This window comes from Oreochromis aureus, linkage group 23, assembly GCF_013358895.1.
Source record: "Oreochromis aureus strain Israel breed Guangdong linkage group 23, ZZ_aureus, whole genome shotgun sequence".
NCBI classification, from domain to species: Eukaryota; Metazoa; Chordata; class Actinopteri; order Cichliformes; family Cichlidae; genus Oreochromis; species Oreochromis aureus.
Window position 1 is genome coordinate 14,891,051 of NC_052963.1, and position 17,777 is coordinate 14,908,827.

General features: G+C 38.7%; 1 protein-coding gene across 1 annotated transcript; it reads right to left on the reverse strand.

Annotated features, from left to right (window-relative positions):
• Positions 1-11,703: 11,703 nt before the first annotated feature.
• LOC116323086 (OX-2 membrane glycoprotein-like) lies at positions 11,704-15,345 on the reverse strand. The gene is made up of 6 exons (XM_031743350.2): positions 15,265-15,345; positions 14,803-14,889; positions 14,384-14,632; positions 13,861-14,175; positions 12,778-12,865; positions 11,704-12,679 (listed from the first exon to the last, which is right to left on the reverse strand). The coding sequence occupies exons 1-6, from the start codon at positions 15,302-15,304 to the stop codon at positions 12,628-12,630; spliced, it is 831 nt and encodes a 276-aa protein (XP_031599210.1). The 5' UTR covers positions 15,305-15,345; the 3' UTR covers positions 11,704-12,627.
• Between the last annotated feature and the right edge of the window lie 2,432 nt (positions 15,346-17,777).

A 17,777-nucleotide genomic window follows, 5' to 3' on the forward strand; every position in this document is an offset into this window, starting at 1 on the left:
TATCATCGCATGTAAAAAAAACCCAATATGATAAAGTCACATGTGCCATTTACACATACAAATAAACAACCAGTATGCCAAAAGTGACACAATACATCAGTAAAGACACAAAAGAAGAAGCATTTAATGAGATATTGTGGAGAAACAAAATATCACAATACAACACTGTGTAAATTAAGAAAACACAAAATATCATGTGTGTTTGCATTTTCTCCATTTTGCACAGTTGTTGTTGACTTTACAAAGATTTGCACATTTAGACAATTGCTCTGGCAACGTCCTTCATCAAATTACAATATTCCTGTGAGGTTAACAGTGTCATGTATTTTCTGTCTTCCCTGAAGCTGGGTTTGTGTTCCTTTTCATTTACAAACCAGGAACCTTTTATGCATTATGCAAATATGCTATGCATGATGGCAGCAAATAAAACTTTGCCTTTAACCTCCTAAGACCCGAACTCTTCCACAGCATGCATTTTTAATTTCTCTTTGATATTTGGGCATATTGTTTTTACATTCATTAGGTCCCAAAGGATTACCAGATTTTTATTTTTTTTTTTACCTAATTTTTGTTTCTAAGAAAAATGAGAGCCACATATGAGGATATTCGTTTAAAATTTCGATAGAACAGTAGCAGTATAATGTCCTCGTAAGTGGATATCAGGCCCTTGTAGAGCAAAATTGAGTATTTTGGTCTAAATAACCCAAAATGTGATGTCCACATATGTGGGCGCCAGGTCCCAGGAGGTTAAAGATCAGGGACATTTATGTTTTCATAATCTCATGTAATGCTGAATAAATAGATCATTTACTGCATGAAACATCACATGGTTCTTAACAAGTCAACAAGTTCATTACATACTGCCTGGCGTACAACATGTTTAAATTAATTATACGTGTGTGTTACACTGATGACATTACCTCCCACTGGCTGTTTTTTGTTTTTAGTTGCCTTCTATCACTAAATCACATCAGGTCATTGCGGTTTAAAAATTTAGTATTTCTTTATTGCACCATTCCGTAGTCACACAAATCTAAATGAGACTGGAGTTTTCTGCAGGAGATCAGTGGCAGTTCCACAGCCTGTTGTTTCCTTAAGGAAAAAAAAATCACAGCTGGGTTCTTCATACAGTGTCAGTCCCCATTGTGTTATAAATAATGTGGCACCAAAAGGAAAACAAAAACAAAACAAAACAAAAAAACGCAGGAACTTAACAATCATGGCTTCAAAGTTAGCTAACTTTCATCAGTTAGTTCCAAAAAATATTGTGATAATAAGTTGGTTGATCCTCCTGTCTAAATCAATCTGTTACTGGTTTTCTATAAAAGCTTCACATGCTCCTCCTAAACACTCAAATTGTGAATTATGTTTCAAATTCTTGCTTTATTTCATATTACCAGATGGACAAATATTCCTGCATTAAATACCCAAGAACTATGACTTCATATGTTGTGTTCTTTGAACAGATCCTGTACACAACAATGCAAAAAAAAAAATAAATAAAAAAAATTAACTCCATAAAAAGAAAACTACTCGAGATATATTTCCAACTGTGACACGTCAGTCAGCGGTATTCTGATATGGGCAGGAAGGATGGTCAAGTGTTTCCCATTGTGACAGTACTTGTGTCTCAAGCTTCGATGCAGTTTTTTCAGGTTTAGAAAAATCAACATTCTTTTTCTGAACAGGCGTCCGTTGTCTGAGATCACTATTCAATAAATGTCCTCTACCCCTTAAAACAAAGATAAAACATGTTTTCACCAAGGAGGTAGATTTGGTCTTGGCATTGGTGGGGATGGATGATTCAACCACCGAACACTGCTAATAGATAGATTGATAACAAAAGGAGAAATATACTTGCCTACATATGCTATTCTACATGCTTTTAAACCATTTAAAATTACAATTCATAGTTTTATATGTGAATTATATGATGTTAAATTACTACTAAACAAATGACTGACTAAGTATTTTAGACTTTAGTTTACTTCAGCCATATTCCATATAAATCAGGTATCATACAAAAATAAAAATAGCTTCAAATACAGTCATGACAATAAAAGAATATGACTTTAAGGACTTAACAACATTATTGTTGTTAATATATATCCAGGTTCTTCCTCTTTGCTGCCATCCTCCTCTCCTCCTTGCAGGTCCTCGCAGCGCAGGCTTGCCGCTGCTAAAACTAAACAGAGCTCCCTGAAAGGCACAGCCAATCACATTGGCCATATTTGTTACATGAGGTCAGACTCCAGTAGAGAACGTAATTTAACTCTTTCTGCACCGCTGGGTGAATGAGACGTTGACAGATCGTTTTTTTCTTTCTATCGTGTTTTTTTTCTTTACTCGAAGAGATCAAATTATTGGTGGGGACAATTCAATAATCGCTGGATATTGGTGGGGACATGTCCCTTCCGTCCATGCCAAATCTACGCCCTTGGTTTTCACTCATAATTTTCATCACTACATTAATATTGTATGGTATGTTTTATGAACAAATCAATAACTTTAAACAGTGGAATGCTGGGCATGTGCAATAAATATCTTGGCAAGTACAGAAAAGGATAAAGAGTGACTTACTTGTGAGTGTCTCTGCTTGTAGTTTTAGGTTTCTCACTCATCTCAAGGTCCACTTGTGAGAGCCTGAAGGGTTTATTGACTCTTACATTATACACACCTTTATGTGTAGATTAAGATACATGATTTCAGGCACTACAGATACTGTTTGAGAAGAATACCTGCTCTGGGATTTTCGTAAGCAGGACAGTGATGACTGCTGCACAACCACAGACCACCAGTACAGACGCAATGATTAAAATAATAATCACTTAAAAATAAGAAAGCACGTAATTATGTAATCTACCTAACATTAAATCTTGAAAAATGAACACAAACTTTAGCATTTGTCAGTCTGTGACTTTTAGGGTTTCTCACCAACATTTGCAGAAGTCTTTTTCCTCATGAATCGTCACCATCACCTCTCTGTGAGGAGCAGAGAGCACTCGTGCTGCACATCCCACCTGTGTGCTGTGTTTACATGAACCTGAGAGCACAGCTGTAGTGGTGACAGTGAATGTAGCGTTGGTGTTGGACACACTGACAGTGTTGTACTGTGAGAAGTTGAGGTCTTGTTGTGAGACACTGAGTGTTACAGTGGGAGCAGGTCGACCAGTGGCTGAACGGGAAACAACCCACTCTTCAGTAGAGTTTGACTCTCTGACATCAACAACAGGTTCATGCAGCTCTGTGAAGAATCAGGAAATATCAGAATACAAAATACTTTTACCGAAAAAGAAACTTTTGATTTTGGAAAACTTTACATATCATTAATGACTAGTATACAGTAATAACTGTGACAAAAATGATTTTCAGTTTCCTTTGGTGTCATGTTGTACAATTTATGAAATGTCCCTGATCTAAAAATCACAGATTTTCCTGTAAAAAAAATAATATAACAAAGAGAAACAGAAAATAGCTGCTTCTAAAAATGTTAGTTTGGTTTAATAGATGATGTTATACGTGAGGAACGTCACACCAAAGTTGGATGAAAATTTGTTTATGTCACTATTTAAGCTTTAATATCTAAAACAATTCTCCTGATTTGCACTTTGTATTCACAGCCTTATCATTTGTTCCCATTGTTTGTAGGTCTATGAAAGAATGCCAAAGATAAAACGACCTCACATTCATGAAATAGTATTTTTATCACTGAGTGATCATCTTGACAGAGAACACAACAAAACGTAACCTCCATTCAAAGAAGAGCTTTTAATGTCGTTCAAGAAGCCTGGAGAACTATCCCTGAAGACTAATTAAAGAAATAACAAGAAAGCTGCCTAAGAGAGTTCAGACTATGATGAAGAAGAAAGGTGGTCACACCAAATATTGACTTTCAAGCTTGTTAGACTTGTACAAACTCTGTTTCTTCCTTAGTGTATTGTGTACTGTATTTAAATGTATATTTTCACACTTTTGAGTAAACCACTGGAGCTATTCTCCAAAAGTTGAATCTGTTCATCTGGACGTAGCATTTTGTGGGAGAAACGTTTCGTCACTCATCCAAGTGACTTCTTCAGTCTCAGCTGACTGCAGGTTTACCCAAACCTTATAAACAGTACATTTGCATAATGACTGAAACCAGCCCACTGAAGGAACAATGGGCTGTGAGGTCAGTTCCTTAATCATAATTATGCAAATTCCCATGACCATTGATCAACAATCACTGACCAAAACCCACTGATCAAAGAACACTGATCAATGGCCATGAGTACCATTCACAGAGAGTTGGGGAATGGCTGCAATCACAGCATTGTAAGATGGCGAAAGATGTACCCTTAGGCCCCCTCCTCGATTCAGAGATGGTCTTACCCTTTTCACGTAAATGGCCTCCTTGACTCCGCGCTCAAACCAGCGTTCCTCCCTGTCCAGGATGTGTGCATCCTCATCATTGAAAGAGTGTCCACTGGCCTGTAGGTGTAAATAAACTGCAGAGTCCTGGCCTGATGAGGTTGCTCTTCTGTGTTGTGCCATCCGCTTCGCCAGAGGTTGTTTGGTTTCCCCAATGTATAAATCCTGGCAATCCTCCTGGCACTTAACAGCGTACACTATGTTACTGTTTGTGTTGGGGGACCCGATCCTTGGGGTGGACCAGTTTTTGGCGCAGCGTATTTTGGGGATTAAAAGCCACAGAGACCCGGTGTTTAGAAAAAATGCGTCTCAACTGTTCCGATACTCCTGACACATATGGGATCACTACAGGTTTTCGCCTGGGCAGCGGTTGTCCTTCTCTCCTGGATCGGCTGGAACTTTCTTTAGGTGCCTTCCCAGCTTTGACAAAAGTCCAGCTGGGATAACCACATTTACTCAGGGCCTTCTTGATGTGCTGTTCTTCTGCCTCCCTGGCCGCTGTGTCAGTGGGGATGGTGTTCGCTCTGTGTTGTAGCGTCCTGATGACACCCAGTTTGTGCTCCAGTGGATGATGAGAGTCAAACCTTAGATACTGATCCGTATGCGTAGGTTTACGGTACACATCAGCTTTTAGATGTCCCCCATTACTGATGGAAATCTCACAGTCTAAGAAGGCCAACCTGCCACTTTTCATACTCTCCCTGGTGAAGGCTGATGTGTCGGTCCACCGAGTTAATGTGATCCGTGAAATGTAGTACGTCCTGAGATTTGATTTTCACCCAGGTGTCATCCACATATCTGAACCAATGGCTTGGTGGTGTTCCAGGGTAGGATAGCAACGCCCTCTTTTCCACTTCTTCCATGTACAAATTGGCCACGATGGGTGAAACTGGGGAGCCCATGGCACTCCCATGTTTCTGCCTGTAGAACTGGAGCTATTTTCAATTTTCCTGTGAACAATTGAAAAAATAAAGGGCAGGTCAAGACTTTTGCACAATACTGTATAATTGCCGTTATGAACTGTATCTGTTCCCTGTGAGTTTTGTGGTTTGTTTTGGTTTTAATTTATGACCAGAGAGAGAATGACACATCATTTATTTTAAGCTGAAGAGTATGAAAAAAACTGTTATTGAAAAATGTAAAATTCTTACCATAAACTTGGATGCAGGTTTTACCTCTCAGAGGACTTTCATGTTGGACGTCGAACAAGCAGACATAGCAGCCTTCATCCTGCTCTGTCACATTTTTGATCACTAAGGAGCCGTTCTGCAGTCCAGCATATTTAAACTCTGTTTTATGTAAACAGCCAGGATTCACTTTCTTGCCAAATGTTTTGTGGTAAGACGTTAAATTCCACTTTCCCTCAGCCAAGATTTTCTGCCATGTGACCTGAACAATATCTTTAAACTGCATGAGCTGACAGTTTAAGAAGGCATTTCCTCTCACTTCTACCAAAACTGTCTGTTGTGTTTTTATCACAGATGTTTGACCTGCACAGAGAAAATCACAGAGAGTGTAAACCATAAAACAGACTGTAACTGTATCTAACATCTGCAATTTAATGCACATTCAGTGATGCTACAATTAAATAAAACAGTTAACTCTATATCCTGCATACCACAAATCCTTTTAAACCCTAAAAGCAAGGAAATCACCACACACCATAGCTTGTCTCGCTCACCTTTTAAAGAAACTGCCAGGAAAGAAAAGTAAAATATGACGGAATGCTCTGCCATGCTGTCATTTGCGCCAAAATGTAGCTCTGATTGTGGTTTGAGTCTCACTCAGCCTCCGTATAGGATTTTAAGGGGTGTAAAAGCCTTAATGTAAGCAGAGATCCCGCTTATTATTAACACATGACAAAGCCTGGGATCCAATCGGATGTTTAACAAGCAACTAATCTGATGGTTTAGTATAGATTTTTTACATTAATGAAGGCTATTTTACAGCACCCGACTCCTGATTGTCCCCTATTCATAAAAGTGGAACAACCAGTAAAAAATTTACTTTCACTTTCGTTTTAGGCTGGTGGTGTACGCCATAGAAGCCAAGGATATTTGTACAAGTCTCAAATTGTTTGCTTTCTTCTGCTTTTAAATCATCGAAATTACCACAAACAAACAAATGGGTAAAGGAGTAAATACAAAACAATCAGCTGTTTTTTTTCCATATAATTTTATAAGCAATACAATGTAAATGATATTGTAATTGTTTGTATGTTTTCAAATTAAATATAAAATGAGTAAAACATTATACCAACAATTCCTAACAAGAAACACTGGTGTGATTTTATCAACACAAATAATGAAGGATACGGTCAACAGTGATGGGAATAACAGCATTAAAATAAACTGTGTTGCTCACGCTGTTACATTTTTTCAGTGACTGGTAATCTAATTAATTACTTTTTCTATCGTTACAGTGCTGTAGCTACTGAGGACCACCAAGGGAGCAGGATAATGATTCAGTACATTTTTGAGTTTTTTCAACATTTGACTGGTGTTACTGACTTAAGATTTACACGTTTAGGCAACTTGACTCTTCTGAATAGTGTCTGAATAGTTTTGTGTTAACTAGCCATTTGTCAGTCAAATGCACTATCCGCTACAAATACACGTAAAGGTTTATGTTGATGAATCAAGGTTTTCATGCTGCTGTAACAATGCTTAAGGAATGCTGAATAAAGTAAAGAGGATGTAACCGTCCCTGAGACACTTAAATAAAAGTGTTTGTTTTATATGTTTCTGTGATAGATTCATGTTTAATTTAGTTCATTTATTTGTTGCAAAGGGTTAAAAAATTATTGGATAAGATGATAAAAATGGTAGCAATGATTAAAAACTTGTCTAAGATATGTGATTACAAAATAAGAGTTTGTCAAAGGTGTAAAGTGCTGTAAGGTTTGTTTGAGGTAGAGTTTGTAATGGTCACATGACCAGAGTTTAGCTGAGAGCACAACCATGGCATTGTGGGTCAGAGCATGGATACAGAGCTACATATGCAGCTAAAGTCACAACAGTAATGTTATTCTGCATGTTGTCCAAGAGGCGCACACAGTAATGGTTTTCATTTATATTGTGCATATAATGTTGTATACATGTTTTACACTGGCAATAAGAGAACATTTTCAGTGATATCAATTATATTGCATTTTTTCCTGTTCTGCTAGCTCAAGACTGTTTATGGACACTAAGATGAGAGACTTTGATACGGTCAGAGATATTTGGGTTGTAAACTTTGTGTTTTCTTCAGTTTTCACAATGTCTGAAGAAAATAAGAGAGAGAGAAAAATAAACTTCAGAAGACATCAGTATGATGCGTGGCAATTATTTGTTGGACCCCTGTAGTTACAGAAGACAAAGCTGAATGCTAATTGAAAGTGCAACCAGGTGTCACCTGCCAACCTGCATGCATTTGATCACGTTTTTCTATACAACCTGCCTAACACACGTGTGTTACACAATATTGTTGAATGAAACCTTGAATATAAATCAACTACTGAACTCAACTTCTTCATAATATTAATTAAAATAAAAGGAACTGCCACTTTTTTAGCAGTGAAGTTCCCTCACCCATGATGTAAAAACTGAAAAAAACATTTTCAAGCAACAGTTAACAAGTGGGGCACACAATGTTAGCTCATAACAATTCTGAAAGTGGAACATCTGTGATATTGCTTGATCTTCCCATACTGTGACATCCCACAACCTATCAGAGACTCAAAAGGAATTATTTAACTTATAAGTGTATTTCATAGGATGACAAAGAGTGATTTAGGAGCCCCGATGTTACAGACTGAGAGATTTAAGACCATTTAAGGCTGCGCAAACTTTTATCATCTGAATCAGCTGATTAAAAAAAAGGTACATAAGCAATGTTAAGAGTAGAGATGGCACGATGCCACTTTTTTATGTCCGATACCGATATCATAAATTTGGATATCTGCCGATACCGATATGAATCCGATATAGTGTTTTTTAATCAATAAAACTGTTTTTTTAATATCTTGCTGCATTTTGTATAAGTTCATACTCAAGTTTAAATAAACAACAACACTAAAGCTATTCTGTTATACCTGTATGCAAAAAATACACTGCACCCAAAATATTTCATAGTTCAGCAACACTGATCAATCTAATAAACTTAAACCTACTCCATCCTCCCTATTCTGCTATTTTAAAGAGTACTTAGCAGAAATATTAAGCAACCTAACTAATAGGGTTGCAAACTCCCAGCAAAAAAAAATAGGGAACCACCCCCCACCCTCCACCTCATGATGCTTAATCGACGTAATCAACTTTAATTTAATGCACGTGTAAAAAAAAAAAATGCACAGAAATTAATTATTTTTCCACAATAAGTAAATAGATTCAACATCTTTCTTCAACAGAATTGCAGATGGTACCTTCCCAAAGGAAAAAGTACTATAGCTTACTAGGGTATATTAGACTTAATAGTTACTATATACAGTAATGGACTTCTATACATTTTACATCAGATTAAAACTTTGGGTGTAAGATTCAGATAATTATTTATTAAAAGCTAGATATTTTAAATGAGAATAAGAAAGAAAAGTATGTCTTTGCCCCTTTTCCTGTTAATGCCCTATCGGCCCCTGGCTAGCTAAACTTTGCTAGATCCGCCCCTGCACAGTTACCAGCCGTCAGCTGCGTAGAAAAGGATCCTGGTGTAGAAAGTAATATTAAATAAATTCTAACAACAGCTTATCAAGGTTAAACGTGCTGCTGTTGTTCAGCTGCTGGTTTCGTCTTTCTGGTGCAAAGTGGGCGATAAACAAACAAGAGAGACGGAGTCGTGACAGAAAAGCCGATCAGCTGATTATTGATCAGTGTCATGATTGAAGTAGCAGCAGGAGAGGGAAGGAGAGAAGAGGCAGTCACTCCATATATCGGTTGTTAAGCTTAACGTGGGAATGCTTTACAAACATTCAGAGATGAACTTACACACTTGCTTTACTTCTCTCTGGGATAAATTTCTCGGAGATGAAATGCCGGTTTGGTAGCGAGGCTCCAAATGCTCAACCAGACCGCCAAGAGGTCTCGCACGCCACAGCCACTCTGTCACGTGACGCATAGTGCTAAGGTTATGAGCTGAGTTACGCCATGTCGTAAGTTTTGTGAGGTGCTTTCGTGATATTTAATGGATCGAATTGCATTTTTTATTTCTCTCCGATATCCGATCCAGTAATTTAGGTCAATATCGGACCAATACCGATACGTAATATCAGATCGGTCCATCTCTAGTTAAGAGGAGTACTTATCCTGAGATTTCTTTCTAAGCTTGACAGAGATGACAGCAGCTGATGACCAACAGCACAGAGAGGGTATGATGACTGAAATCCTGATTCCTTAAAGAAAAAGAGAGTCGAGAAGGAAATATTAACCTGAAGACCTACGAAGCAGCAACAGATTGATTGAGTCATTGATTTTTTTAACCAGGCAATGGTGACAGAGCTCAAGGAGGACCTTGACACTGTTGCAAGAACTTGCTCAGGTTCCATAGAGATAAAAACCTGCAGATCTTTGAAGGATCATTTGGGAATCTCAAAACAGTGAAATGGTAAAACAACATGGTGCACATGAGGGAGAGAGCTCAAACAGAGGTCAGATGCTGCCTTGAGACAGACACAAGACTTGTGTCAGGTGGTAGCGTTGTTGTAGTCAGTCCTGTCATCTCAATATGTACCCCTCATATTTCTGGTGCTCAACAAAACTGCTTCCTCTCACTGATATGTCTCATTTCTGGAGAGAAAACGCATGTGTAAAAGTTGCACCTTCACTGTAGTATTTCTGTCCTTCTCTTCTGGTCTTCTAACATTGGCTTTGCTTGTTTTTGATCTGCTAATTTTCGCTACTCTTGGTAGAATGCATTTATTCCCACAATGAACTTGCTGTTATTACATTAGCGCATTATTGATAGATCACCACCATCTGAGTAGTACATTCAAGTTTACTACTATGGTTACATGGCATTAGAAATGAACAACTCAAACCTGCTAATGCAGCCTATTCCTTGCGTGAGGCCTATTTAAACAAATTACACCACACCTCTGCTAAGAGGTGAGAAAATATATGTTTATACTGTACGTGGTTGCACCATTAAACTCTCTAACATGCCAGCTCACCATAATGATCATCAATAAAAAATTAAAACTTTCCCATCTATAACTAAAATGCCTAACTCCCATATTGTCATATACACATTTGTTTTATCAAGATACAACTTCTTATCTTTGTCAAGGACTCCAAAATATAAAAACAGATTTAACATAATGTGTAACTCCATGATGTAGCATCATAGATTCATACTGTGCCGTCAAAAATTCAAATTGTACTGAACTCAGTTTCAGGTAAACTGTTCATCAGGTCAGCCATGGAAACACATAAACTAACAACTAAGTAAAAACCCTAAGATAAAAAAGCATGTGAATATTATTATATAATAAACAGAGGCTAGTATTTAACAAGCACAGTCTTATTCCCAGTTTAAAATATGTGTCAGCCTGGTTTTCCCCTTCCATTGCAGTGGTATAGTCCACTCAAAGTACTATATGATTGGCTAAATACTTTTACTATTACTCAACTCAGTGTAAAGAAAAAACCCAACATTCATATTACCCCTATAACAAAGTACTTGGCAACAGTCAGAAAGAAAAACTCCCTTTTAACAGGAACTACCGACAGAACCAGGCTCAGGGAGGGACAGCCACCTGCTGTGACCGGTTGGGAGTGAGATGAGGGAGACAGGACAAAAGACACACTGTGCAAGTGAGCCAGAGATTGATGATTAGACTAATGATTAAATGCAGAGAGGTGCATAAACACATAAAGAGGGAAAAAAGAAGAAACACTCAGTGCATCATGGGAAGCCCCCAGCAGCCTAGAGCTATTGCAGCATAACTAAGGGAGGATTCTGCCACCATTATTACTACTGCTACTACAATTACTTCTCCTAATCATAATGATCAGTTTTTGTGTTAATGATGTTAACACAAACATTGTTTCCTTTCTAGATCTGTATGTGTTTCAACAAATTATGTGTAACCTGGACTGAAAGTCTTTATGACAGGTAAATACAGAAAAAGAAAAATCCTTGTTTTGGTTTGCAAATTGTAGGTTTATCACAAGGATACCAAGGAGGCTGTATGCCATAAATTACAGTATATTTTCAGCCCGAGCCCTTTCAAGCAAAATTTTAAAAAAGAAAAAACAAGGTCTTGACATTTTATCATCACATCAAAAAATGAAAAAAATATTGTACAAATGAAATCAGACACACAGTTTAGACACATTTAATTAGTTCAACAATAAATAATATTTGAAAATAAATTATTAAAGATATATCAGTGCAAACATTTAAGATAACCACACCACAGGTTAATAACACAAGGGAAAGACTGGGACTAACTCACATTCATTTTACCACAGCTAAAGCTGGCATGTAGCTTAAATGTAAATTAAATGTATTTAAGCTATATGCCAGCACATTTGCATACTGACTGCACTCTACCACTTAAAATAATATTTAATAATAGTACAAACACTGAAGTGCAAACTGCCAGAAAAGTGCCAAACTGAAAGTACACATTTACTACATGGAAGCAGTGAATAACATCTAAACATAGAAATTATTTTGTTGAGGTATTTGTTCAAATTTGCTAGGAACGTTTCCTTGAGTTGCCTCATATGAGCTACAGTATGTGGACCCTGCATCCGTCTGCATGTCCTTCCCTGTATTCCTTGATAGGACCACTAGATAGCAGTACAGCCCCAGTGTAATATCGTCACCGCCTGCAGGGTATTTCCTTACTTCCAGTGACCACACACACACACACACACACACACACACACCCTATCTGCTTTTGTTGAAAAACACTCCGGTTTACTTCTTAAAGGTTCTGCATGCAATCCCGAAAAGCTATATTCCTATCAGATCCTTGTGACTTTGCACCGCTTCTTCTCCATGATGTATTTTAATTCTTTTACATTCAGAGTCGGATGAAACATGTTTTGCTCAAAGCTCCATGACATTAAAGTGCTAAGTAGCGCAGTTCACAAGAAATGTCAATGGACAGGTCCACAGATGTGAAAGTTTGAAGCTACCTGCCAATGCTTGACCTTAATTCACAGTTCATATGCAAAGGAAAGGTGTTTTTAATGCTTGCATCGCATAAGGGGCAGCTAGAAAGTCTAACATTGGTTATGCATGCATGCAACCTGATCCTTCGCGCTGGTTGTGCTTCCTAGACCTCCTAGAAAGAAAGAGAAAATACAAAGAAAACAGTTTATCAGCTGGCTCATCTGTTAAGTAACTCCCTAAGATGTTATAAAACAGCACAAAAAACCTCACCTTTTAATCACATACACTGCAACAGCTATACAGCAAACAATTATAGTAATGCAGATCAGTGCGATCGCTGACGGAGACGGTTCTGTCCCTGGAGAGAAAGAGCACCTGGTTAGTTTGTTCCAGAAACAAAATGACTGACGCTTCTCTGAAAGAGGAAAAGGGGGTGGGGTGGGGATTTACACGGTCACACATTTACTGTTAAAGCCAAACAACTAATGTCCATCATCCGTCAGATGACCTCCCCAGAGAGCTACAGCTCATCAGCACCGCTCACTGTATCGTGACGTGGTTTTTTTTTTTTTTTTAACTCGCCAGAAGCGAAACTGGCGTCATCGCAGTACTGAAAGCATCAGCCGACTCACAGCATAGCATTCACTCAGACTGCTCTTAGTCACTTTTGTTTGTTATTTTTCTAGTGCGACACTCCTTGACTGCTACATTGTCACACAGTTTGTCCCAAGTCATAAGGAAATGAACTGAACATGACTTGGAATTTCAGGGAATTCCTGCGTTCCTGATAAGTGAAAAAAGGAACACTGATGCTGGGACCTTGCGGTCAAAAACAAACGAACAAACAAACAAAAATGACGCAGTTTAGTGAGTCTGAATTTTCCTGTTAGCTCTTAATCACAAACAGTAGTCTATGTTTTAGTTTGATTAGCACCAAATTGAACACAAAACCTGTTTAATCAAGATTTGCATCCAAATATCACACTCTGGTCAGCCTGTGGTGGAGGAGTGACATCACTTTCAGTCAGCGCGCACTCTGCTGGGAACGTTCCAGGAAGCTGGGACCAGATCACCACAGGGACTTCCTACCTGCATCATTTTCTAAACGACCACAGCCAAGGTGTCACTCAAAACTCTGTCTCATAATTTCACTCTTCACTTCCCGATAGTTAGATATTTAGTAATAGTTTCATGGAAGTCTTTTTCCCTGCAAACTCCACCTACGCTTGAATTAGATGATTAGAATGAACTCCCAGCGCGTGTTCATTTATTAGGAATATTTGGTTTCCAAGCATTACGCCAAAGATGCAGTGTTATACATAAATGCGGTTACATAAAATGACTCGTGCATACCACTCTTGTCATCCTTGTCCGCCGATGCAGAGGAGGAGAAAGCGATCCTCTCTTCCCTCTCTCCAATTTTTCCACGGTTCAGCACACATGCCGCGTGTCCACTCCAATCGGGAGGTACTTTCACAGTTATGTTGCTGCTGGTGTTGAAAGTGTGGTCGCTGTTTTTTACTGTGACGATCTGTGGTTGGTCTGCGATTGTGGCTCCATCTGAAAGGTTCCACGCTATGGTGGGAGCTGGTTTGCCTGTGGCGGAGCAGCTAAACACAACTTCTCCATCTTGCTTTGCATGGTGCATTGTGTTCACCTGTGATATCCCTTTACGGACAAATGAAAGTTTGATCAATTTGAGAACTGCAGCCAGCTTAATGTCACAAGTAACACAGCAATAAAGGTCAGGATTTTTCATCTCTCTCTCTCTCTCTCTTTCTTTTTTAAACTGGCTCTATTTTTTCTTAACACAACGACTCTCTCAATTTAAGAGGTTACTTATAATGTTCGTTCATATGGGTTTGCAGCAATCTACCTTGCACTTTGAGGCAAATCTGACTTCTTTTCGAGCCGCCAGGAAAGATGTTAAAGGCGCAGACTAAACAGCTCTCATCCTCCCATGTGAGATTCGTCAGTTTGATCGCCGAAGGGCTGAAAGACTCTTTCGTAACGAGCACTTTTCCACGGTAGGCGATGTTTACGTCTGTTCCAAATCGCTCGCTGTATGTTGCCATGTTCTCCACTGTCCCCTTGACGAACCTTTGCCATGTGACCTGCAGCACACCTGCCGGTAAAAGCCAAAAGGTAATCCAGTAAGCACCCTGCATAGAGTGTGTTAATATTTAACTAATGTTCTGGATAACATCAGCAGCTCAGAGATTAGGATCTGGGCGAGAACAACAACTGAATGATAGAATTCATAAAAATAATAATTTAAAAAACAAACAAGCGCACCTGTGGAATTTGACAGCGCGCACTTGTAGTGCGCATCACCGCCGTACTCAGCTGTTGTGTCTCCATGTAGACTGAGTGAAGTCGAGGCTGAAAATAATGGAAGCTGAATGTAAGTAAGTGCAGACTCGATAGAAAAAAAAGCTTTTATGCTATTCAGCAATGCAGCACAGTGAAAAGGAACAGACCTGGCAGTTAATCTCCTATATAAAGTGTAAATTTCACCAAATTACAACTCGCACTGTTTTTTTGTTTTCGCATTTTTACTTTAAAATCCAGGTAGAACTCTTTAAATCCTATAATACATAATAATACATTTCCCTCTGCATATTAAAAGTAAAATTAATATGATCTGGATCATAAAACCATAAAAAAGCAGGGTTGTAAAAATGTATATCATATTATTATGATTAATATAATAATAGCAAATAAGAATATAAATGAGTTGCGTTTAGAGAGACTTACCTTTGAATAAACAAAAAACAATCAGGAGGAGGAACATCATCTTTGCTTCACTGCTGTGTAGTCAACACTTTCGTTTTGTCCCTGTTCTGGCCATTTATGCTGCTCAAAGTGAAACTATAACAGGGGATTCCCTGACTGAGTGCAGACCCACATGAAACCCTTTGAGGTAAGACAAACGCATGATATAGATTTCTGGTTATATTTCAGCTTATAAGCTTCTCATAAATGAGGCAGTGGTGGTTTGATATATTTTTGCAAGATATGAAAAAAATGTAGAAATACTTGATTAATGCAAATAAATGTACATTCATTGACTCATTTGCATTGCATTCATTCTGTTTGATATTCAATTTCTTCCCATTAATTTGCCAATATAATCATATTTTTTTAGGCAGCATGGTGGCACATTGATTGGCACGGTTGAGTTCAAATCCACAATCAAGCCAGGGTCTTTCTGTGTGGAGTTTTCATGTTCTTCCCTTGTTTCTCTCTGGGTACTCTGGCTTCCTCCCAAAGACATGCAGTTAGTGCTGTTAGGTTAATTGTCGATTCTAAATTGCCCATCGCAATATATGGTTGTCTGTCTTTATCTGTTAGCCCTACAAAAGACTGGTTACCTAATGCCCTAAGACAGCTGTGATAGGCTCCGTGACCTGTCTTTGTTCTCACGTCACATAGGGGTTTATAAAAGTCACTATTAAACTAAGCTGGAAATCCTTCTGGAAGACTTTCTACTCCACTGTTTATGGATGTTTATTTAAAAATAAACAAATCGTTAACAGAAGCTGGCAAATTATAAATCATCGTGCAATAAAGGGACTATGTCTATGATCAGCATAAAGGACTCTAGAGAACAACGTTTGACCTTTGACAAGTCTCACCTTGGATATTTTTGGATATCTCTTTGGCACAATATTTTTCATTCACTCTTCCTTATCTTGGGCCTCTGAGAATTTTGTACTTTCTGTACTTTCTGCAGGACTAAGGCAGGTGGCAGTCATCATGTTGGGAAAAGAAATCACAGAAAAAGCAAAAACGTGTATCCTGATACTGAAAACCCAATTTTTTTAAAGCTTTCTCCAACATAAGACATGCAAAACTAATTCTACCCAGTTAATATTGAGGTTTACTAACATTTTATGACTGATATCTAATGATAACGCCAGTTCACAACAACAGTCATTTCAAACTGCTTTATATTTTAAGGTAAAGATGCTCTTTACCATCTTTTAAGGATGCTAATGTTTAGATTTGGGGCAGAGAAGACACATTACTCGAGAAAGGAGTATAGACCATCATCTACACCATTGTTAAAAAGATTTGGTGGCTTATGGCACCAGCTATCAGCCACCTACAATTCAGTCCTAAAATCACTTCCCAGTATCGTAGAAGTTTTTTAAATAAACTGGAAACAGTTGATGAGCCTCTTTTGATTTGGATTTAATCACATGCTTCGGCATGGAGAGAAAGCAGCCGGGTCAGACATCCATGCCGCTGTCCCTAAAGATGGACGTTGTAAAGCGCTATACAAATACAGGCCATTTACCATTTACACCTTGACTCATCTGAAGAGTCATATGATGACTAGTGGGGTTGATGACCCTCAAGACAGCCCACACTGGGGGTTTAATAAACTGTGACTCTCCACCAGTTGCTGTAGAACTTTGGAGTTCTACAGAGTTCCCATGACTGAGAAGATATACAGAAATATTAGAAAGAACTCCTTGAGAAGAGAATTCCTTAAGCACCTTGAGGCGACTGTTGTGATTTGGTGCTATATAAATAAAACTGAATTGAATTCAATAATCTGATGATCCTCTATGAGCAAGCAAGTAGGAAGAAGAGAGTAGGAAGAAAGAGCTCCTATTTAAATGGCCTGTATTTATATAGCGCCTTTTTGGTCCCTAAGGACCCCAAAGCGCTTTACATACCCAGTCATTCACCCATTCACGCACACATTCACACACTGGTGATGGCAAGCTACATTGTAGCCACAGCCACCCTGGGCGCACTGACAGAGGCGCGAGGCTGCGGACACTGGCGCCACCGGGCCCTCTGACCACCACCAGTAGGCAACGGGTGAAGTGTCTTGCCCAAGGACACAACAACTGAGACTGTCCGAGCCGGGGCTCGAACCGGTAACCTTCCGATTACAAGGCGAACTCCCAACTCTTGAGCCACGATCGCCCCACGATTTAACAGGAAGAACGACCAGAATCAGGGTGTCAAGAAATGAGGAGGAGGATCCGAAAATGCAGTCTTCAGCACACACAGATTTAAACGAAAATTTAAGTAAAGGTTTTGAAGATAACATATTCCAACAGGAAGCTAAAGCCGTGGAATCCAGATGAGTCATGTGATCAAAAAATTTACTGGCAACACACCAAGACAGATGACTAATCCGCCAACAAAACAGATAAGGCTTCTTTTAAGCACTTAGGGGAAAGGAATACACCTATGGAGAACACACAGGTATCAACAATCATGGAAAAATGACTAGGGGAAATACAACT